General features: G+C 38.9%; 1 protein-coding gene across 3 annotated transcripts in view; it reads left to right on the top strand.

Moving 5' to 3' along the window:
• The window catches only part of PIK3C2G (phosphatidylinositol-4-phosphate 3-kinase catalytic subunit type 2 gamma), a 651,998-nt gene extending 628,219 nt beyond the window's left edge, over positions 1-23,779 (top strand). For all 3 annotated transcript variants that reach the window (XM_069585610.1, XM_069585608.1, XM_069585609.1), the window contains exons 32-33: positions 10,798-10,923; positions 23,258-23,779. In XM_069585610.1, the coding sequence (XP_069441711.1) occupies positions 10,798-10,923; positions 23,258-23,410 (279 nt within the window). In that variant the 3' untranslated portion in view covers positions 23,411-23,779. The remainder of the gene's footprint in view (positions 1-10,797; positions 10,924-23,257) is intronic.
• The last annotated feature ends 530 nt before the right edge of the window (positions 23,780-24,309 follow it).

Genomic DNA, 24,309 nt, shown 5'->3' with positions numbered 1-24,309 from the left:
CTCAAAGATCTAACAAGAGGTCACATTTGTTTCTGGATTCCAAAGACAGAAGTAAGTTTGAGGCAGAAAAATATTTGAAGAAATAATTGCCAGAAACTTACAAAGTTTAGTGAAAGGCATACACTTATAAATTTAAGTACCTTATTGAGTACCAAAAGGAAAAGCTCAAACAAAAGCGTGCATTTATATATTGTTCTCAAACTGCTAAAAACCAAAGACAGTGGAAAAAAATTGTGAAAGAACTAGAGAAAAACAACACTTGGCATATAGAAGAACAATGAAACAATGTAGGCAAGAAATAACCAAAGCTTGAAGACAGGGAACATGTTAAAGAATTGGAAAATAAAAAGGAATGTCAATTTAGAATTCTGCAGACGGCATACACCCTTCAGCAACAAAAGAAAAATGCCTATTCCAATGAAGGAAAGCAAAAAGAATCTCATACCCTGGATTTGCAGAATGAGTTTTCCAGGCCCAAAAGAAGAATTTGACGTTCAGTCTATTGTTTTTAACTTTGTTAGATACAGTTCATCATTCCGGCCCCTCATAACTCAGTCCCGATGATCCAATCTTGCATATTGGCCATAACTGTGTAGTTGGACATGATCAAGGCAAATATTTGAGGTATATTGGAAAAAAAAAAAAAACCTGTTACATTTTACCTCTAAATTACTAGTCTCTGCTTTTTATAATTCATCTTTTTTTTCCCATCCTATCAAATATAACACCATAAAGTTAACCTTCCAGTATTTATCTGTTCATCACAATTCCTCAGCAATCACTAACAAAACTTAGTCTGTCTCTTGTATTTAGATTTCTCAGCACTGTGGATAGAGGCTAAGGCTTTGGAAATTGGAAATCGTCTATAGTGGTTCAATGCAACTGTAAAAAAAAAAAAAAATTAATTGCCAGTTAACTCAAACAGTTCTTCAGTATTTTCTATTGAGTAGATTGCAAAAAGTAAATGAGGTTTAATGCCTTACTCATTGCATGTTATTAAGATTGAGAAATGGAAAAACTTTTCAAGCTTCACAAGATACTTCAGTGAAAGTCTGGAGCCCTAGTTAGAATTCTGAACTTTTAGAAGCAATTCAATCCATATGTACTGAGTCAGAAAAGAATTTCTATCTACTAGACTGTGACTTCTGTCTGGTTGGTAACTATATTAAGTAGAGGATTAAAATTTATATATATATAATACAAGATGATCATGCCAATGAGTTGGTTATTGCTTTGAAGGCAGAAACTATTTTGATCACTTTTCTGTGTCCTCTCTCAGAACATCCAAAGTGCTAGACATATGGTAGTTTGCTTTTTTTTTTAATTATTGGAAATCACCTATTGATGATAAGTTCTATTCAAGGCTTAAATTGATGTGAAATGAAGCAGAAGACCATCCTAATTGAATTCACGAAGACCTGAAATCATCCCATTCTATACAAATTAACACAAAGACTGGAAAAGCCATTCCACCGTTTCTTTGAGACATACAGCAAACCATACATCACAAGCATTTTTATTGTACTCCTGTACTTTTATTGTACATTGTCATTTTATAAAAACACCCTCTTCATGATGGCCAGCCTGAGTTTCAAAATTGGCATTTGGCAGGCACATTAAACGAGGGAAATGCTTTTTTATTACATTGCTTTGTTTCTGGCATAGACCTCAGGTTTTGATAGTCCTATCTTGTTTTAATCATCGTCAGTTGATTTCTACCAATGCCTATATTACCCTATGATTGGAAACATTTAAGTTAAAAAAAAAACTTGATGGAAAATTCTCATAAATTATTCATCAAAAAGATAATAACCTATTAAATACAATTAAACTTTGAATTAATCTACAGACATTTCCAAAGTGTCTGATATTTTTAAACCATGTGCCTTCATCACATAACTAAGAAAATTTGATCTAGAAGTGCTCTTAATTTGAATCTATCAGTTTCCTTTGCATTCTTTGCAGAGAGACCTTCCAGGATAGTGGATAAAAGCATAGCCTGTATATTGAAACTTCTTGAATAAAATAAAGACAATACCAGCTCAACAGTTATTTTAAGAGAGTGCTTTAAATAAACTAAGCATTCACTATGTGGTAGCTCTTATTATCATTACTGTGTATGAAAGATAAAAGTCTTTTTTCATATACTCATATGAAGAGTTGCTGGCATACCTTACAACGTGAAGATGGTTTTATTTACTTTACAAACAGTTTATATTTTGTTTTCTTTTTACACCAACATACTACCACTTACTATTTTTTTCAATTTTGATGTTATATTCTCAAGATACTTTCATCCACTGATCACAAAAAATACAAAACTAACGTTGAAAACCATTTGAAAGGCTGTGTACAACCTAAGGCAAGAAATGAAGACAGAAATTTGGCATATTTAACTATTACCCAGGTGGCACTGGGCTTCCCTGGTGGCTCATATAGTAAAGAATCCACCTGCAATGTGGGAGACCTGGGTTCAGTCCCTGGGTTGGGAAGTTCCCCTGGAGGAGGGCATGGCAAACCACTCCAGTATTCTTGCCTGGAGAATCCCCATGGAGAGAGGAGTCTGACAGGCTTCTGTCCATGGGATTGCAAAGTCAGACATGACTGAGCAACTAAGCACACATGGTGAATAAAGATTTACTAATATATATGTTTATATATGTATGTATGTGTATATATATATATATATATATATATTTCTAACTTAAAATAATAACCAAGCTAAGAATCCCCTATATTTCACTCTTCAGTTAAGAAGTCTCTTCCACCAGTGAATGCTAAGAATATCCTAAGACTTTTGTTTCTAATCTTTTCAACTAGAGGAGCCTCTTTTTAAACAAGCAAAAAAGTTTCTGATTTCTCAGATGCCACTGAAGTCCTTTTGCTATCTGATATATCTAAGAAATACAAAAATGTTTAAAACTACTACAAATGCAGCAGTGCTTTTAAATAATAAAATTGTATTAACAAAAGCACCTACATATATTTGAAAAAATAATAAATACATGTGAGACATATTTATTTCCTCTGCAGGGAGTGCTTGCTGCTACTGTGGGGCCATCCTCCCTGCCCCTACACAAAGTCCCCCATAAGGCACTCCTCCAATTAAACTGAACGTACCTCTTTCTGTTTCTTCCATGTACTCCACACAGCAGGACATGGAGAGAAAAACTTATTGGTGGTTGCGAGAGGGCATGGGAATGTAGCGCAAAAATATGACTTTAGTTCACACTCCGCCATCTACTAGGCCCCCAAGAAATTGTTGGATAATCATTAGCTCCTAGAAGCAGACTTAAATAACCTGCTGTGCTTATCGTCAAGGAGATTTTTAATGAGTTAGTAAAGTCCAGAGGATTGAGAGGACTATCACAGAAGAGTAAACAAGGTCTCAGGAAAAGGACAGCAATTAGAGATCAAGCCTCTGAGTGGGAAGAATGGTGATCAAGGATTCATTCTGAGACAGAGTGCAAGTAGTTATGTTACAAACACAGTCTAGCTCCAGCTGGAGCAAAAAAAGGAGTAAGAAAGGGTCGTAAGGATCTAATTGTCTAACAGGATCTGAGAGATGAGATGAGATGAAGTCAAAGTTTTTGAAGTGAACCATTAAGAGACTCTTCAGACGGTAAAGAATCTGCCTGCAATGCAGAAGACCTGGGTTCCATCCCTGGGTCAGGATGTAGCCTACTGAGCGGCTACATTAAGATACTGAACCTAACAAACAGACCTTAACACATACATTCCTGATGCAGTGGTGTGCATGAGAAGGTCAGCTCTAGCAGAGATGCCTTCAGACAGCTTTGCATTCAGGGCAAACACCTAGGACAGACCTTGGAAGCAGACCCAAAGATACATCTATTTTACCCTGCAGTCGGCTTTTTTTCCTCTTTTTTTAATTGGGATAGTTTCTTTACAGTGTTGTGTTAGTTTCTGCTGAACAACCAAGTGAATCAGCAATGTTTTTCAGCCACTCAGTCATATCCAACTCTTTGCGACCCCATGGATGGCAGCAGGCCAGAATTCCTGAGTTTGGTCAAACTCCTGTCCGTTGAATCAGTGATGCCATCCAACCATCTCCTCCTCTGTAGCCCCCTTCTCCTCCCGCCTTCAGTTTCTCTCAGCATCAGGGTCTTTTCTAATGAGTCAGCTCTTCACATCAGGTGGCCAAATTACTGGAGCTTCAGCCTCAGCATCAGTCCCTCCAGTGAATATTCAGGATTGATTTCCTTTAGGATTGACTAGTTTGATCTCCTTGCAGTTCAAGGGACTCTCAAGGAAGAGCTATAAATATTCACATATTCCCTCTCTATTGGACCTCCCTCCCAACCCCCCATCCCGCCCCTCTACATCATCACAGAGCATGGAGCAGAGGTCCCTATGCTATATAGCTGCTTCCCAATAGCTATCTGTTTTACACTTGGCAGCACACATATGTCAGTCCGTCTCCCAATTCATCCCACCACCTTGTCCCCTGTGTCCACACATCCATTCCCTAAGTCTGTGTCTCTATCTCTGCCTTCCAAATAGGTTCATCCATACCATTTTTCTAGATTCCACACATACGCACACATGTTAATATACAATATTGTTTTCCTTTTTCTGGCTTACTTCACTGTTTATGACAGACTCTTAAGTCCATCCAGTGGGCTTTTTATTGCTTGGTTACAGTAAGAAATGTTGCAATAGGTAACAGAAACTACTTATAGCTTAGGAACTTAGGAAGACTTCTGGTTTTTATGTTGTTGTTCAGTTGCTAAGTCGTGTCTGACTCTTTACAACCTCATGGACTGCAGCACGCCAGACCTCTCTGTCCCTTACCATCTAAAAAGAGTTCACACAAGTTCATGTCCATTGAATCAGTGATACTATCCAATGATCTCATCCTCTGGAAAAGGTCAGTTTTCATCCCAGTTCCAAAAAAAGGGCAGTCCTAAAGAATGTTCAAACTACCAGTCAGTTGTGCTCACTTCCCATCCTAGTAAAGTTATGCTCAAAATCCTTCAAGCTAGACTTCAGCAATACTTGAGTCAAGAGCTTCCAGATATACAAGCTAGACTTAGAAAAGGCAGAGGAATTAGAGATCAAATTGCCAACATTCGCTGGATCATAGAGAAAACTAGGGAATTTCAGAAAAAATCTACTTCTGTTTCTTTGATGACGCAAAAGCCTTTGTGTGGATCACAACAAACTGTGGAACAAACTGGTTTTTATACTGCATTAGAAATGGTTCAGCAAATTCTTATGAATAACTTTCAAAGAGCTAGGCACTATAAATATATAGCTCATTTACTCAGTCATTTGATAGCTGCTTCTTGAGTATTTGGACGCTCAGCTGGTAAAGAATCTGCCCACAATGCAGGAGACCTGGGTTTGATCCCTGGGTTCAGAAAATCCCCTGGAGAAAGGAACAGCTACCCATTCCAGTATTCTGGCCTGGAGAATACCATGGACCATATAGTCTATGGGGTCACAAAGAGTCAGAGACAACTGAGTGACATTCACTTCACTTTGCTTCATTTCTTGAGTATTCACTAAGTGCCAAGTACTGTGTTAGGGTTAGAGCTTCTCTGAAGGAAAAGAACGCTACTGAGGAAGACAGCTTTGAAAAGAAAGAAATGAATAAGGTAAAGAAAGCCCAATCTCAAGTGAGGATTTAAAATTTTTAACTGGTGATTCAGAAACATACTCTAAGCTTAGAAGAAGGAAATGAGGGTGGGGTTGGATTAGCAGGATAAAATAACCAATGGAGCAAAATCTGAAGCAAATGTTGGTGTAGGGGAAGAGAGGAACAAGAAGACATGGGTTTTCCTTTTAAATAATTTATCTCATAAGGAAACTAACACACATATAAAACTATTTATTGAACTTTGAAAAATAATAAGCAGTTTAACAGGAAATCCATATAAAAAATTCAGAATTGGTCTAGGCAACAAAATGAAATTTGGATGACTTCACATCATCTTCTGAGCACAGTAAGAACATCAGGCAGAATTCTAGAAGACTGTGTTAGTGCTCTTTGACCTCAGCCCACCATGAATAAGAATGTCCTCTGCATGATACAAGGAAACTTCTCATTGTTTAGACTGAACCTCAGACTAAGAACCCTGTAACCCCAAGACTTATCACTCTTCAAAGTGTTAAGTCTTTGTGAAGGTCTAAAACACAACGAGAATAACAATCCTGGGATAAGACAGTTAGACAAGTAGGAGTTATTTAGTCATTTTAACATGTATACTATCATGTAAGAATTGAATCGCCAGTCTATGTCTGACACAGGGTGCAGCATGCTTGGGGCTGGTGCATGGGGATGACCCAGAGAGATGTTGTGGGGAGGGAGGTGGGAGGGGGGTTCATGTTTGGGAACGCATGTAAGAATTAAAGATTTTAAAATTTAAAAAATAAAAATCTAAAAATAAAAAAATAAAAACTAAAAAAAAATAAAAAATAAAATAAAATAAAAATTTAGTTCACATAAACATAAGGGTGAAATGAGAAGTGTTGATGAAGACACCTAGTGATTTCTTTAATATATCAGATGAGATCTTTAAGGGGCAGGTTACAGTCCCAATAAGAGGAGCAGGGGAAAAGTGTTGATAAGACAGCTGCTAAGGGAAAAGAGTTAAAGTGAAAGCTGCTCAGTCATGTCCATCTCTTTGCAACCCCATGGACTATACAGTCCATGGAATTCTCCAGGCCAGAATACTGGAGTGGGTAGCGTTTCCCTGCTCCAGGAGATCTTCCCAATCCAGGGATGGAACCCAGGTCTCCCACATTGCAGGTGGATTCTTTACCAGCTGAGCCACAAGGAAGCCCAAAAATACTGGAGTGGGTGGCCTATCCCTTCTCCAGCAGATCTTCCCTATCCAGGAATCAAACCGGGGTCTCCTGCATTCTAGGCATATTCTTTAGGGGGAAAAAGGATTCCCTTGCAGGCCACGAAGCAACAGTTAGAACTGGACATGGAACAACAGACTGATTCCAAATAGGAAAAGGAGTACATCAAGGCTGTATATAGTCACCCTGCATATTTAACTTATATGCAGAGTACATCATGAGAAACACTGGGCTGGAAGAAACACAAGCTGGAATCAAGATTGCCGGGAGAAATATCAATAACCTCAGATATGCAGATGACACCATCCTTATGGCAGAAAGTGAAGAGGAACTAAAGAGCTTCTTGATGAAAGTAAAAGAAGAGAGTGAAAAAGTTGGCTTAAAGCTCAACATTCAGAAAACGAAGATCATGACATCTGGTCCCATCACTTCATGGCAAATAGATGGGGAAACAGTAGAAATAGTGTCAGACTTGATTTTTTGGGGCTCCAAAATCACTGCAGATGGTGACTGCAGCCATGAAATTAAAAGACGCTTCCTCCTTGGAAGAAAAGTTATGATGAACCTAGATAGTATATTCAAAAGCAGAGACATTACTTTGCCGACTAAGGTCCGTCTAGTCAAGGCTATGGTTTTTCCAGTAGTCATGTATGGATGTGAGAGTTGGACTGTGAAGAAGGCTGAGCGCTGAAGAACTGATAATTTTGACCTGTGGTGTTGGAGAAGACTCTTGAGAGTCCCTTGAACTGCAAGGAGATCCAACCAGTCCATTCTGAAGATCAACCCTGGGATTTCTTTGGAAGGAATGATGCTAAAGCTGAAAGCCACCTTCTGCGAAGAGTTGACTCATTGGAAAAGACTGATGCTGGGAGGGATTGAGGGCAGGAGGAGAAGGGGACGACCGAGGATGAGATGGCTGGATGGCATCACTGACTCGATGGACGAGAGTCTGAGTGAACTCCGGGAGATGGTGATGAACAGGGAGGCCTGGTGTGCTGCGATTCATGGGGTCACAAAGAGTCGGACATGACTGAGCGACTGAACTGAACTGAACTGAAAGACTTGAGAAATCCTTGTCTGCATTTACAGCAGCTAAGGACAGACTAACTGTGCTGCTCAGATCAAATGCATCCCTGACTTAAATTGTTCTATTATTCTGAAAACAATAGGATATTCAAGGATCTTGTCAAAGACACTGATTGGAAACAGAAGCCCAAACCTTTAATTAGTAAATGCCTGGTGAAAGCTGGTATACAAAATACTTTTTCTGTTCTGTGATTGGAAGCTTATCCCTCTGTGGGAAATCCTTGAAATGTTCTGAGAAGGAAAGTGACACAGTCAAAACAGTTTCCAGGAAGGTTAAATACAACAGTGATAAACAGAATAAATGAGGGAATGAAGTGTGAAGACTGGGACACAAAAAAGTAACTGAAATCTAATTATAAGTTAGGGAATAAAGATCTCTGGTGGCAAATGAACTAAAGCAAAAAGGGAGGATGTTGATCTTGGTACATACTTGGATTTGAAAATCAGTGACAAGGGAGATATTGGAGAAATGAAACTGTATCATTTAATACAATTTCGATAGGCTGAAAAAAAATCGATTTTGGAGTAGTGAGGAAAGTGAAGATGGATTTTGGTTAGAGTGTAACCTACTTGTAGAGCTCTTCATAGGTCACTAGACTGGAATCTGAAGGCTGAATTACAGATTCCAACTTGGGAGTCATCAATATCAGTGGTTCTCAATTGGGGTCAGCTTTGCCCCCAAGGGGTCATTTAACAATGTCTGGGGACATCTTTGCTGTCACAACTAGGAGGATGGTATTGCTGCAGACTGGTAGGTAGAGGTCAGTGATGCTGTTAAAGTATCCTCTGTGCACACAACAGCTCCCTACAACAAAGACTCACTTGGCCCTAAATGCCAATAGTGTCAATGTTGAGAAATCCTGCTCGCAAATGTCAGAGTACATTAGGGCTATCTAGTCCAATCAGTGCATATAGTGTATTCTTATTCAACTGATAGAAAATAAAAATAGTAGGAAGCATATATTGGAACTTACTCTTTCAGGCACTATACTCACATTACATGGTTTATTTTATTTAATCTTGAATGCTTTGGGATAGACACCACCTTTATCTCCATTTAAGAGGTTAGGAAACCGATCCACAGAGAAGTTATCTACCAAAAGCCACACGGTTGAGAAATTTGGGGGCCCAGACTGCAACCAGAAAGCCTCTCCCAGAACCACAATTCTAAGATGTCACCACTAAGGTGACACATACAGTGATTATAGGTATGGAATGCTCAAGCCCAAGTGGTAGAAAAGAGAGACATTTACACAGAGCAGAAACACTTTACTGCCTTCATTTCTCTCTCTCTCACACACACACACACACACACACACAGAAAATCAGCTCTCTCAAATATTAATAGCAATGTTTTCCTGTATCACAGAAAATTCCATTGTGTCATTGACAAATTTCAGAGCTCCTCCTGGGGGAGGGTTTTGGGTGGACCAAGGTACCTTGAGCATCATCCAAAGCAGCAGTTTTGATGATCTTAGCATTTTGACATGTGCATGTATCCAGATGCATTTTATCTAATTTGCGAATAATAATAAAGACCCAGATTCTCCTAATGACATGATTTTTACTATGTAAATTAGAACAGAATAGAATTAGTCCTATAATAATGTATATCACATTTCCTTACTCGCCTTCCTTTCCAATATGCTTTTCTAACTGCCAAAGAACGATGTAAAATTCAAGCTAATGACCTTGGGGATGGCACTGGATGCTCATGTGTGATTGTCACTGTCATTCACAGAATTTGTTGAAAACCACTGATTTAGTAGTTAGGATGTATTCACCAAGATAAGCATTTAAACTCCTCAATTGTGACTTCCAAATCATCCACTTTAAATGTAAATTACACAAACATTTCTCATTTTATCAAGCAAGATAGGCACAGCTTTTAGTACAATTTTTTCTCCATTTGGTTACAAAGATAGAACCCATTTCTCTGAAGTACAGTTGTTTCCAAACTTTTAAAAGTATATTCTGTCTTCAAATTTATTAAGAAATAAAAATATTCCTAAAAAAAAAGGTTGAAAAAGGGAGACATTCTGAAGCCAGTTGGGGAAGTTCAGGGGGAGGAAGGCTGTTAGGCTAAGCTGGAGAGCATTGATCCACCCATCAGGCAGGAGCTCATTTAGGATAATTTAGATCAGTGCTCCCCAACATTTTTGGCACCAAGGACTGGTTTTATGGAGGACAATTTTTCCACGGATCTGAGTAGGGGATGGTTTTAGGATGATTCATGCACATTACATTTATTGTGGACTTTATTTCTATTATTATTACATCAGCTCTACCTCAGATCATCAGGCATTAGATCTCAGAGGTTGGGGACCCCTGACTCAGATAATAAAATTATTATAACTACCTTAAAATCTTGTAAGTAGGTCTAATTGAGATTTTAATTAAATTCTATCTGAAAATATGATATTATGCAATATACATTTACATGTCATTAAATGCTACATCTTATTTTAGGTGTTAAATTTGAATTTTTTTTCTATTTTATTTTTCAGTGGTGTACAGTCCCCTGAGGCACTCAGGTCCTATCTCAGCCAGTGGCTTATATTCATCTCTTGACCATTTCTGTCAAAAATGCAAATTTCATTTTTACTACAAAAAAACTAAAGTAACTCATACTTACTGGAGTTTTAAATGTAGCTCTCTGACACAGTGCTTAATTTAAGATGGACTGTTTTACTCCTTTAAACTGTACTTTGGGCTTCCTTTGAAGCCGTGATGTATTTCTTTTGATTGTTCTCTTCTTTTCTGGTAAACAGTGACTATAATAAATCTTGATCCTGTCTTTGGTCTAGATATTTAGTAGCCATGTATTTGTTTTCTTTGATAGCCACGTACATTAATATTTACAACCATTTTCCTCTGCAGCATCTCCCAGATGGCTCCGCGCCCAGTGCACATGTTGAATTTTATCTTTTACCATATCCCAGTGAAGCCCGGAGGAGGAAAACAAAATCTGTTCCAAAATGTACTGACCCCACTTACAATGAGATTGTAAGTATGATTCATCTCTTGTCCAGTCACTTTGTATTTTTTCTTACCATTTTTCAGCTTCACAATGAAATATGGAAAATCTGTAGTAATTGGCAGCATTATTTCATAAAGGGAAGATGTTTCCCAAAATAGCTGCTGTGTGCCACTCACTGTTCTTGATGCTATAGGAATAGGAAAATACAGCTTTCAACGTGCTTATGAACCAATTTTCAAATTGTGGCTAGCTTACAGCAAGAGCCCAAGACTTTATGGCATTTGTCTCGCCTCCTAACATTATCCCTGACTCCATCTTATTTTCTCTAACAAGCTTTTCTTTCCCTCTTTTTCCTTACCTGATAGCTTTATCATAGTCTAATCTATTGTAAACCTTATAAAATCTCCTTTGAAAAACTGAAAAAAGTAAGCAAGTACAAAGCACAAATTATGATAAAATAAGTATAAAGCAGAAATTATATTAAAGTTAATTTACATTATATATAGCTCTCTAATTCCTTTGTAGTATACAATCTGAACATACGATCCTCTCTTTTTTTCTAAGGCAAACCCTACATTTTCCTCTTGATTCCATCCTTTCCCATCTCCTCTGTACCTTGCTCACTTGATTCTTTGCTTACCTTTCCAGTGGGCTGTCTTACACACTGAATCCTCAACTCCGAAATCTTAAAAACAACAACAAAAAAAAATCAACTCAGCTTTTATAAAGCACCGATTTTTTTTTCTCTTGATATCACCTCCACACTTTAGCAAACTTGGCGTATTTCCTGCTCTCTGTTCATCACTTCCTTCTCACCATTTAATCCTTTGCAATATGGATACTACCTTGACCAATGCTGCTTTGTTCAAAAGACACCAGGAGACTCCTAATTGTTCAGTGCAGTGATCCAATGGGCTGTCCTCTCCTGAGCAGTTAGACAGCAACTCTATTAACTGCTTCCTCTTTCTTGACACCTCCCTTTTGCTTCTTGAGCTCTGCCCTTTAACTCCCTTCTGTTTTCATTAATCATTCTCTCATTTTCCTTCATTGCCATTCTTCCCCTGAAAATATTTATTTACTGGAGTTCCATGATGTGACTTCATCTCTTCTTGATATATACACTCAAAATGATCTTATGGATCTACAGATTTTCATTTATTACCTACTTGAAGCTTGCATCTCAATTATTTCCTCAAACTCTGGCTTCTTTCCTAAGCTTTAACCTGTGTGTTCATGCTCAGTTGTGTCCGACTCTTTGTGACCCTGTGGACTGTAGCCCACCAGGCTGCTCTGTCCATGGGGATTCTCCAGGAAAGACTACTGGATTGGTTTGCCATGCCCTTCTCCAGGGGATCTTCCCAACCTAGGGACTGAACCCAGGTCTCCAGATGGCAGGCAGATTCTTTAACACTAAGCCCCCAGGGGAGCCCTTTAAACCTGTACTTTTACCTGATTATTGAAGAGCCCCTGAGTCAGGGAGGGTGGGAGGGAAGCTGAAGATGAAGGAGATATATGTATATTTAGATCCAACCAGTCCATTCTGAAGGAGATCAGCCCTGGGATTTCTTTGGAAGGAATGAAGCTAAAGCAGAAACTCCAGTACTTTGGCCACCTTATGCGAAGAGTTGACTCATTGGAAAAGACTTTGATGCTGGGAGGGATTGGGGGCAGGAGGAGAAGGGGACGACCGAGGATGAGATGGCTGGATGGCATCACTGACTCGATGGACGTGAATCTGAGTGAACTCCAGGAGTTGGTGATGGACAGGGAGGCCTGGCGTGCTGCAGTTCATGGGGTCGCAAAGAGTGGGACACGACTGAGCGACTGAACTGAACTGAACTGATAGCTGAATTCACATTTACGGCAGAAATCAACACAATATTGTAAAGCAATTACAAAAGTAAGTTACGTGTTAGTGACTCAGTTGTGACTGACTCTCTGCCACCCCATGGACTGCAGCCTGCCAGGCTCCTCTGTCCATGGAATTCTCCAGGCAAGAGTAGTGGAGTGGATAGCCATTCCTTTCTCCAGGGGATCTTCCTGATCCAGGGATTGACTAGGGCTGCCAGAGTCCTTTCTGAGTTGACTCAGATGCTTCTGGCTTCACTTCTTCTGTGGCTCTTGGAGGAGGTCTCAGGTGCTAGCCACACGTGTGCTTGGTGTTCTTTACCACATGCTGCTGGCTTCCCTGACAGCAAGTGATCCAAGACAGAGATAAAGACGCCGCAGTACTCTCTGAGCCACCAGGGAAGCCCAAAGCAATTATACTCCAATTAAAGGAGAAAGAGCCCCTTTAGGATGCCTCCTAGACCCTTTTAAACCAGGTTTCCCTCCACTATCATCTCAGAAGATACTAATGACATCACTCTCTTCCTCACTCACAAATCCAGTTAATCCCCAGGTTTGTCAGTTTCACTTGAGCAGTCATCTGCCTCTTCAAGCCATCTTCTCTTGTGTCCCAGCACTGTTTCTCCGGTGAAAGGCCTCATAACTTTGGCTAATATAATAGCTTCCTATCTGCCCATCTTGTGCTTTTCAATTAAATCATTCAAATTTCTATCTAAAGTGTCAAAAACTACTCATTTTTATTACTCTCCTACATAACTTTTTCCAAATGTTCCTTACTATCTACTGGATAATATCCAAAATCCTAAGTGGGGCATTCACAGCCCTTCAAATTTGACTCAGTAATTTTCCAAAGTTGTCTCTGGAGCAGTATCATCCTTATATACCTTAAAAAAATTTTTGTTTTGAGATAATCGTAGATTCACAAGCAGTTGGAAGAAACAATATAGAGAGAATTCAAATACCCTTCCACCACTTTTCCTAAAATGGTAACACTTTGCCTGACTATTGACTAATCCGGAAATTAACATTGGTACAATTCACTGACCTTATTAGGATTTCTCATTTTACGCATGTTCTTATGTATGTGTGTATTTAGTTCTGTGCATTTATATCACATGTACAGGTTTGTGTGATCACCACAATCAACCAAGGTGTAGGCCATTCCATCAAAATGATTCCTAGTGCTGTATTAAAGCCACAGTCACTCTTCCCACTCTAACACTCCATGCCCAACTCTGGCAACTCTTAATATATTCACTATCTCTATAATTTTGTCACTTCAAATGTTATATAAAAGGGATCATACAGTTTGTACCATTTTGAGGTTGGCTTTTTTCTTTTACTATACATCTCACAAGAGATCCATCCAAGTAGCTGCATGTATCAACAGTTTGTTTTCACTGCTGAGTAGTAGTCATGGCAGGGAGGTATAAAAGTTTAACTATTTGCCAATTAAAGGACATTTGGGTTGTTTCTGACTGGGGACTACTGCAATACAAAGCTGTTCTGAACACTGATGTATAGATTTTTGTGTAAATATAAGTTGTAATTTCTCTAAGAGAGATGCTCAAGATGTAATTACTGGGGTATATGGTAATGTTGTATATAGTTTTTCAAAGAAATTGTCATACTCTTTTTCTAAACCATTTTACACTCCCATTACAATATTTGTGCTAGTTTTGCTGCATCTCTGCCAGCATTTGGTATCATTTTTATTTTATCAAATAAAAATATCACTATTTTTCATTTTAGTTCATTTGAAAAGTAATGAGTGATAGCTCACTGTGGTTTTAATTTGCATGTATCTAGTAGCTAATGATCGGAGAAGGCAATGGCACCCCACTCCAGTACTCTTGCCTGGAAAATCCCATGGACAGAGGAGCCTGGTGAGCTATAGTCCATCGGGTCGTTAAGAGTCGGACACAACTGAGCAACTTCACTTTCACTTTCCACTCTCATGCATTGAAGAAGGAAATGGTAACCCACTCCAGTGTTCTTGTCTGGAGAATCCCAGGGACGGCGGAGCCTGGTGGGCTGCCGTCTATGGGGTGGCACAGAGTTGGACACGACTGAAGCAACTTAGCAGTAGCAGCAGCAGTAGCTAATGATGCAAATTTCTTTTCATGTGCTTATTTACTATCTGCATATCTTCTTTGGTGAAATATGTCTGTGTCTTTGTTCATTTTCTAATTAGAGAGTCTGCATTTTTACTTATGTTTACTATTGACTTTTGAGATTCTATATATATTATCAATAACCTTTGTCAGATATGTGGTTTACAAATACTTTCTCCAAGTCTGTAGCTTGACTTTCCATTCTTTTCTCAGGGTCTTTCACAAGTAAAAGTTTTTAATCTTGATGAGGTCCAATTCATCAATTGTTTTTCTTTTATAGACTGCATATTTGATAGAAAGTCTAAGAACTCTTCACCTAGTGCTTTCTAAAGATTTTCTCCCGTAGAAAGTGAAGTCACTCAGTCGTGTCTGACTCTTTGTGACCCCATAGACTGTAGCCTACCAGGCTCCTCTGTCCATGGGATTTTCCAGGCAAGAGTACTGGAGTGGGTTGCCATTTCCTTCTCCAGGGGATATTCCTGACCCAGGGATCGAACCCAGGTCTCCTGCATTGCAAGCAGACACTTTACCCTCTGAGCCACCAGGGAAGCCCAAATATTTTATAGTTTTATACTTTACATCTAAGTCCATTATTCATTTTGAGTTGACTTTTGAATAAAGTGTGAAGTTTAGGTTAAGGTTCACTTTTTTTTTTTTTGGCCTATGAATGCCAATTATTCCAGCACCATCTATTGAAAAAGCAGTTCTTCCTACATTTAATGTCTTTTGCACCTTTCAGCACCTTTAACAAAAATAAGTCAGGAACATTTGCTTGCTCATGCCCTTCCACTGCCCCACACTTAGTCATATTCTCCAGGCACATTACACAGCTTGTCATTCCCTGAATAATCCCTGTGACCTCTGTGACTGAGCTCATGAGGCTGTTCACCCACCTGCCCTTCTCTGCCAGCTTTGATGTTCCCCTCAAATATGGACTCCGTGAACCACTCTTTCCTCCCTGACTCTTACACCACATTTACCATCTCTTGTTCAGTCCTACACAACTTTTTTTTTCTTTTAGTACACTGAAAACTTGAGGACAAGGAATAAGTCTTATCTTTTTTAGTATCTCTGAAACTTAGCTACTTCTAAAAAGATTTGTGGAATTAAATATTTGGGGTAATTCCATAAGTGACACTTTTCATGTATGTGGAAAAATGTAAAACTAGCAAACATTTATATATATTCAACTATATGTATAATTTAGTAAGGAAAGATATTTTGACATTTTATTATTCACCATGATGTCAACCACTAGAGATATATGTACATGCTCAGTTGCATCCAACTGTTTGCAACCCTATGGGCCGTAGCCTGCCAGGCTCCTCTGTCCATGGGATTCTCCAGGCAAAGATACTGGAGTGGGTTGCCATGCCCTCCTCCAGGGCATCTTCCTGACCCAGGGATCAAACTCACCTCTCTTAAGTCTCCTGCATTGGCAGGTGGATTCTTTACCACTAGCACCACCTGGGAAGCCCATAAGGCTATGCATAGCAAACTCCAATTCATACATAATCCAAACGAGCAGGAAGATGAATTCATATATGGGTAAGTGACTGCCTTAATAGTAATGATCATCATATGAACAAATTTGGCAAGGAAGTGGTTGAATTTAGAAAGCCATGAGAAAAAAAAAAGACATCTTTTTTAGGAGTCCTTGCTAATATTTTAATAAGTATTCTTTCTGAATTATGTCTCTTTCTCTCAACAGACACATTCTCTAACAAAAATGGGATCATATTGTACCTATTAATTTGTTACTTGCTTTATTCAGTAAGCATGTAAGACTACAGTATTTTAATTTTTCTCCCATTATGCTGTGTCTGTATCAATAAAAGAATATTTCTAATAAATACTCCCACAAAGGGCAACAGTTTTAACTGTGGTTATACTTTCTCTCCCCTTCAACTATAATATAGGCCCCCATCTCTTTGCCAAGTCCCCTCTATTATTTTTGTGCATTCTTAGCAACACCTTATACAGACGTCCTCATCCCTTCGTATCTGCAGGGGAGGTTAGTTCCAGGACTCCCGAGCATACCAAAATTCTCAGGTGCCCAAGTTCTTTCTATAAAATGGCATATTTGCATATAACCTATACACATCCTCCCATTTACATTAAATTGTCTCTAGGTGACTCATAACCGTTGATACAATGTATATGCTGTGTAAATAGTGGCTGGTAGGCAACCGATTCAAATTTGCTTTCTAGAACTTCGGAAATACATTTCCCTGAACATTTTCTGATATGTGGTTGATTGAGTCGATGACTGCAGAGCTCATGGCTACAGAGGGCCAACCGTATGTGTTTTCTGAGGAGGCTGGAAATCAGCACATGGCATCTACCTTGTATTTAACTTCTCCCGTTTGCTTCCTGAGGGCTGCTACATCCAGGACTTTGGGATTTCTCAAACTGCCAAAGCCAGGCAGAGGTCTGGGGAGTGGGAGAGGACGACCTCACTCCCCTTCTTATATAAACCTCTTAGAGGAATTCAAAGGGAATATCATATTGCATCACTTCAAAAAGCTTTTCAGGAAAATAGTTCTTTGAGGTGTTATTCACAAGCCTCTTTCTCCCTAATACTCAGACCTGAGAGAGGCTGGGTCAGGACTGCTGCCAAGTGTCCCTTCAACATCCACCCTTCAGATACTAAAGCTCTGATACAAGGCCAAGTTTGTCACCTTGATGCTCTCCAGAGTGGTTCCCAAGAGGACTGCCTGCAGCCTTCCTGAAAACCCTTCTCACATACAGAGCCCTGTGGTGGACACGACTGGGCTCAGGACGGGGTGGGACAGGTGGTCGGAGTGCCCCCAGAACTGCCCTCCAAGTCTTTCAGAAGCAGAGTGGGCTGCTAACTCCGCTGCCACTGCTCTTTCTACTCTACTATCTGTTATCTGGTTAAGAACCATCATTTTTTTAATGACTCATTAGAAATACGGATTCAATTTTTAAAATGAATTATATTGTTATAGTCCATATATTTTGCACATTGTATTCCTTTCTTTTTAATTGAAGTATAATTGATTTACAGTGTTGTGCCAATCTCTGAAGTGACTCACTTATACATATAGAGACATTCTTTTTTATATTCTTTCCCATTCTGGTTATGACAGGATATTGAATATAGTTCTCTATGCTATACAGCCTTTGACTGTGTGGATCACAATAAACTGTGGAAAATTCTGAAAGAGATGGGAATACCAGACCACCTGACCTGCCTCGTGAGAAATCTGTATGCAGGCCAGGAAGCAACAGTTAGAAATGGACATGGAACAAAAGACTGGTTCCACATAGGAAAAGGAGTACATCAAGGCTGTATACTGTCACCCTGCTTATTTAAACTTATATGCAGAGAACATCATGAGAAATGCTGGACTGGAAGAAACACAAGCTGGAATCAAGATTGCTGGGAGAAATATCAATAACCTCAGATATGCAGATGACACCACCCTTATGGCAGAAAGTGAAGAGGAGCTAAAGAGCCTCTTGATGAAAGTGAAAGAGGAGAGTGAAAAAGTTGGCCTAAACCTCAACATTCAGAAAACGAAGATCATGGCATCCAGTCCCATCACTTCATGGGAAATAGATGGGGAAACAGTGGAAACAGTGTCAGAGTTTATTTTTTGGGGCTCCAAAATCACTGCAGATTGTGACTGCAGCCATGAAATTAAAAGATGCTTACTCCTTGGAAGGAAAGCTATGATCAACCTAGATAGCATATTCAAAAGCAGAGACATTACTTTGCGGACTAAGGTCCATCTAGTCAAGGCTATGGTTTTTCCTGTGGTCATGTATGGATGTGAGAGTTGGACTGTGAAGATGGCTGAGCACCAAAGAATTGATGCTTTTGAACTGTGGTGTTGGAGAAGACTCTTGAGAGTCCCTTGGACTGCAAGGAGATCCAACCAGTCCATTCTGAAGGAGATCAGCCCTGGGATATCTTTGGAAGGAATGCTAAAGCTGAAACTCCAGTACTTTGGCCACCTCATGCGAAGTGTTGACTCATTGGAAAAGACTCTGATGCTGGGAGGGATTGGGGACAGGAGGAGAAGGGGACGACAGAGGGTGAGATGGCTGGATGGCATCACTGACTCGATGGACGTGAGTCTGAGTGAACTTCGGGAGTTGGTGATGGACAGGGAGGCCTGGCGTGCTGTGATTCATGGGGTTGCAAAGAGTTGGACACGACTGAGCGACTACACTGAACTGATGCTATACAGTAAAGGCCTTGTGGTTTATCCATCCTGTATATAGCAACTGGGAGAAGGAAATGGCAACCCACTCCAGTGTTCTTGCCTGGAGAATCCTGTGGACAGAAGAGCCCGATATTATCCTACTATAAAGTATAGAGGAGATATTAGAAAGGACAGAATAAGAATGTTCTGTGTAGTTTACGTGCCTTAAAATATTCAGCATGTGCATGAATAATATCTAGCATAGAACAAGGTGTATGGTACACTCAGTAAGCAATGGTCATTGCTGTCTGTAACATCCTCTCATTCCCTACTCATAAAGTAATGATAATTCTGTTTGTAGAGGAAGACCCTGAAACCCTGAGACAGATATTTTGATCAGGGTTAGGTAACTAAATTTCAAGTCCATAAGTGCCTGATCCCAAAGCTCTGACTGACCCCATTAACCTTTCTGTGCTCTTCCTCTCCCTCACTCTACCCACAGAGTTCTGGCTTTCAACTCTCCCTTTCACAGTCTGGCCTCTTCACTCCTTCTCTCACCAGCCCTAAGCACAATTCAGTTTCCATACTGTTTTCCTCCCCTTGCCGTCATTCAAACACACTTTAGAATTATTTACTAGAACTTGGTGTCAAATGACACAGTGAATGCTTGCACATAAGTTAGTAGATATTAAATTACCCCAAACAATGTTCTTCTACTTGATGTAATAGTTTCAAACTTACACATTCAGTGTTTGTCAGAAGGCACTGAAGACTTGACACATGCCTATGGGTAAAAAGTATTACAAAGTGAAACTAAAAGAGCTGTGCATTTTCGGTTTTGTGTATATTAAGGCAGAATACATATTAAATCATTTGGTGAAAAGTCTCAAAGAATATAGTCATCTGCGTACATCTCTAGCATTACACACTAATTATTCATTGCATTGAAGAAAAAAGTGCTTATTTTTAAAATAATGTTACGGATGAAGTAAAGCAATTAGAATATATGTATATATCATCTATGATGTGCAATGATTACATGTTATAAAACAGTCACTTTCAAGAAAAATAGCTTTTACATAATAAAGCATAGGGAAAAAATCCATAGTAATATAAACTTTGGAGTTTAAATATTTGTATTTTAACCAGGAAGGCAATTAATTCCTAGCATCATGTATTAGAGAAATTCTGCTTGCTAAATAGCTGGAGACTCAACTTTGTCTATCACTGTTATTTCCCATCAGCTAAGGTAAAATGGGCTTCCCTGGTGCCTCAGCTGGTATAGAATCTGCCTGCAATGAGGGAGACCCAGGTTCGAGCCCTGGTTGGGAAGATCCCCTGGAGAAGGGAATGACCCTCACTCCAGTATTCTTGCCTGGAGAATTCCATGGACAGAGGAGCCCGGTGGGCTACAGTCCATGGGGTCACAAAGAGTCGGCCATGACTGAGCAATGGAACAGCTTCATTTTCAAGGCAAAAATACCAGGAAATGACTGTTCTTCTTGTGTGTGTATTGGACGGATCTTTTTTGGTTATAATTCATTAGTGTTTACTATGTACCAGGTTTTGTACCAAGGCTTATTATATTCATTCTCTCATTTTATTCTTCCTCACAATACTAAAAGGTAAATATTATCACCATATTCAAATAAGAAAGTGCATTCAGATGGCCCCCAACTTGGGATGGTTCAACCTGAAATTTTTTGAACTTACAGTGGTGCCAAAGCAGTATGCATTCAGTAGAACCTGTACTTCAAATTCTGATCTTCTCCCAGCTTATCAGTGCATGGTAGAATATTCTCTCCTGATGCTGGGCAATGTCAGTGAGCCACAACTCTCAATCAGTCACGCAATCATGAGAGTAAACAACCGATACTCTCACAACCATTTTGTACCCAGCCAGCCATTCCGCTTTTAACTTTCAGCACTATACTCAATAAATTACATGAGACATACACACTTTGTTATAGAAGAGGCTTTGTGTTAGATGATTTTGTCTAACTGTAGGCTGACGTAAGTGTCCTGAATGCATTTAAGGCAGATGAGGCTGAGCTATGATGTTCGATGGGTTAAGTGTGTGTGTGCTCAGTTGCTCAGTTGCCTCTGACTCTGCACCCTCATGGACAGTAGCCCGCTAGGCTCCTCTGTCCATGGAATTTCCCCAGGCAAGAATACTGGAGTGGGTTGCCATGCCCTCCTCCAGGGGATCTTCCCAATCCAGGGATCGAACCCAGGTCTCTTATGTCTCCTGTATGGGCAGGCAGGTTCGACCACTAGCACCACCTGTTCAGTTTACCATGGGTTTATAAGTCCATCAGGATGTAACCCCATTGTGAATGGAGGAAGAACTATAGTTGACAACAGATTTAAATAAATACATATCATAGACATGTTTCTTAGAAAGTTACATCTTTAGCACTAATTTATAAGATTCCCAGTGTTCTGAAACCAGATTTTCCAAAGCCTAATGGTCAGAGCTATTCCATTTTTCTTTATACACTTTGAGGGCCCCTTTGTCTATTTCCTCTGTAAAATAGGAATTGAGTGTATCTGCCGAATGTGTTGTGGGGAGGAAAATGGAGGATAATTTAGACAGTTCAAAATAACCACCATAGAGAAGGGGAAAAGGAGCTTACTCTGAAGTCCTGGAAAGATAGGTGTTCAGGAGATAAGAGTGATTCAGAGTCCATGTTAGACTTCTCTTTGCTATTAAAGATGAATTACATTGGTAAGACTTTGAAATTTTTAAGGCAGCCCTTAAAATCCTTTACTAGCCGGGGGAACTCAAGAAATTAAGTGGAATAACTTGAATAAGTAGTTCTGCCCTGAGAATCCCATGGACAGAGGAGTCTGGCAGGCTACAGCCCATGGGGTAGCCAAGAGTCAGACACAGCTGAAGTGACTTAGTACGCACACACAAGAATTTAAAAGGTAATCTCCTGCCTGGAATGGGGGCAAGATACTAGAAGAGTAGGTAGCCAGGAGCTGTCACAAGAAATAATATAGACTGCATCAACATTCTGTATTGTATCTCATGTCCCTTAATTGAATTATCATGTTTTTGGTAAGTAAATCACTGTTCAGAGCAGCTAGCAGATTCATCTTTAGTGGAATTTCATTAATAACTTAAGATGGCCAGAAATCACATCCATACACACTGAGCAGGCTTCCTAGAAGAATGCAAGGCTTTCCTCTCAATTTGTTTCCTCTGATTCTTCTTTGCATATACAGAAAGCACTTCTTTCTATCTTGTAGCTTCACTATAAAAAGCAAGCGCATTTGTAGCATCATATGAAACTCCTCTAAGTGTGTTATAAGGAGTTTCCTTGGCAACCATTTTGGGTTTATACACAGCAATCTCCTCCTTTTATGATGTATAACTAACTTCTTGATCCTGCACTTTTTAAAGTTTCTTTACCACTGCAGAACCCAGTGATAATGCCTGTGACTTAATTCTAGGATATTATAAATCACAGTTGAATAGCTCTCTCTCCTTAAAAATAGTTCCATGACTAGTAAATAAAAAGAAGAAAGACACAAAACTATACACACAGCATAATTACAGCTCAGAATCTAAAAAGTGATTATATATAGAAAACAAAAAGCACATCAAAATGTTAACTATAATTATTTCTTAATGGTAGAAATATAAAAATGTTCTTTTATATTCATTTTTGTTTCATCCCCATATTTTACTTAATGAGCATATATTTTCATAACTAAAAATTAAACAATTTTAAATAAATTAAAGTAACCATAGTATGACTGCTTCACATGGAGAAGGAAATATTGTTGGACTACATTAAATTAACACAACAAAATCATGGAGAGTGGTCTGATTTCCTCATTCGCCTTCAACAAAGAAAAATAGTGTTCAAGGCTCCATGCTTCACATAAATTCAAGGACAGTTAAAAGGTGGTAAAGTATTTAAATTTCTTCCTAGAGAATGATTTGCAGTCTTATTAAATTTGGGACAGACAATTATTAATGGAATCAGAGTAAATTTTAAGCTTCTTAAGAAATACTTTGTCATTAAACTCCTTCAGGTTAGCAGAACCTTTAGCCCTTCAGAATTAAGAGTTAGAAATGAAAGATTCTAACATTAACCTGTCCAATCCAAGGTACAAAATATGAGATGCAATTATTTTGTTAAAAGAAATATTTTTAAAAGATGCATTTAAGCATATCTAATTTATATTTTCAAAATTCTCTCCCTTTTCAGGTAGTATATGATGAAGTCACAGAGCTCCAAGGACATGTCTTAATGCTTATTGTAAAGAGCAAAACCACATTTGTAGGAGCAATTAACATCCAACTCTGCAGTGTCATGCTCAATGAAGAAAAATGGTATCCACTAGGTAACAGTATAATTTGAGCATTTCTTTGAACATACAGATTCATTAACTACTCATATTTTTTTCACTTTGGGGCCTCTCTATCACAAGATCAGGACATTTTTTTTTTTTTTTACTCAAAGGTAGTGTGGTAAATTAAGGACACAGAGAAAAGAAATCAGAATCAATGTTTTTACCTATTTATTCTCTATGTGTATTTCACTGTTTTCTTAGAACCATTTTTCCAATTGATTGTGTAAATTCAATATGTAAAATAATAAAACGATATTTTAGTGTATCTTTTAAATCAAACGTGTTCACTTTATAATTATGTGCCTATAATTAAAAGCAATACTTTTAATGGTTTTAAAAAAAGACAAGCAAATAAATTTCATCACTTCAAGACCTAAGTATATCTGAAACAAGTTTTTAAAATTTGAATTAAGTATCTATACCTACACATCCACTTATAATCTTATATTTATTGAAGGCATTAGTAAGCTCTGGCAGAATACTATAGTTATTTTCTAACAGAAAAACCAAGCATAAATGCCTAAAATTCTTAAATCCAATTTTTGGAAGAATTTTTGTAGTTTTTTCACCCTCTTCAATACTCATCATCACTGGATATCACCCAATCAGAGGCATTATCACATTATAAACTTTGTTATACCGTAATTCAAAGATCTCAAACTCTGAAACCCTCCCCTCTGATCAAAACCTCTTCTCTGTACAACAACAAGTTTTCTTACTTCTGAACCTACTTTCATACCCATCATGACCTGAGTAAACAATCCTGGAGGGACTTCCTTGGTGATTCAGTGGTTAAGAATCTACATTGCAGTGCAGGGGACTCAGGTTCAATCCTCGGTGAGGGAACGAATATCCCACATGTCACAGGGCAACTAAGCCCTAGTGCCTTACTATGGAGCCCTAGAGC

This window comes from Ovis canadensis, chromosome 3 (assembly GCF_042477335.2).
Source record: "Ovis canadensis isolate MfBH-ARS-UI-01 breed Bighorn chromosome 3, ARS-UI_OviCan_v2, whole genome shotgun sequence".
Taxonomy (NCBI): domain Eukaryota; kingdom Metazoa; phylum Chordata; class Mammalia; order Artiodactyla; family Bovidae; genus Ovis; species Ovis canadensis.
Note: the sequence above shows the minus strand (reverse complement) of the source record. Positions and strands in the feature narration are given on the sequence as shown.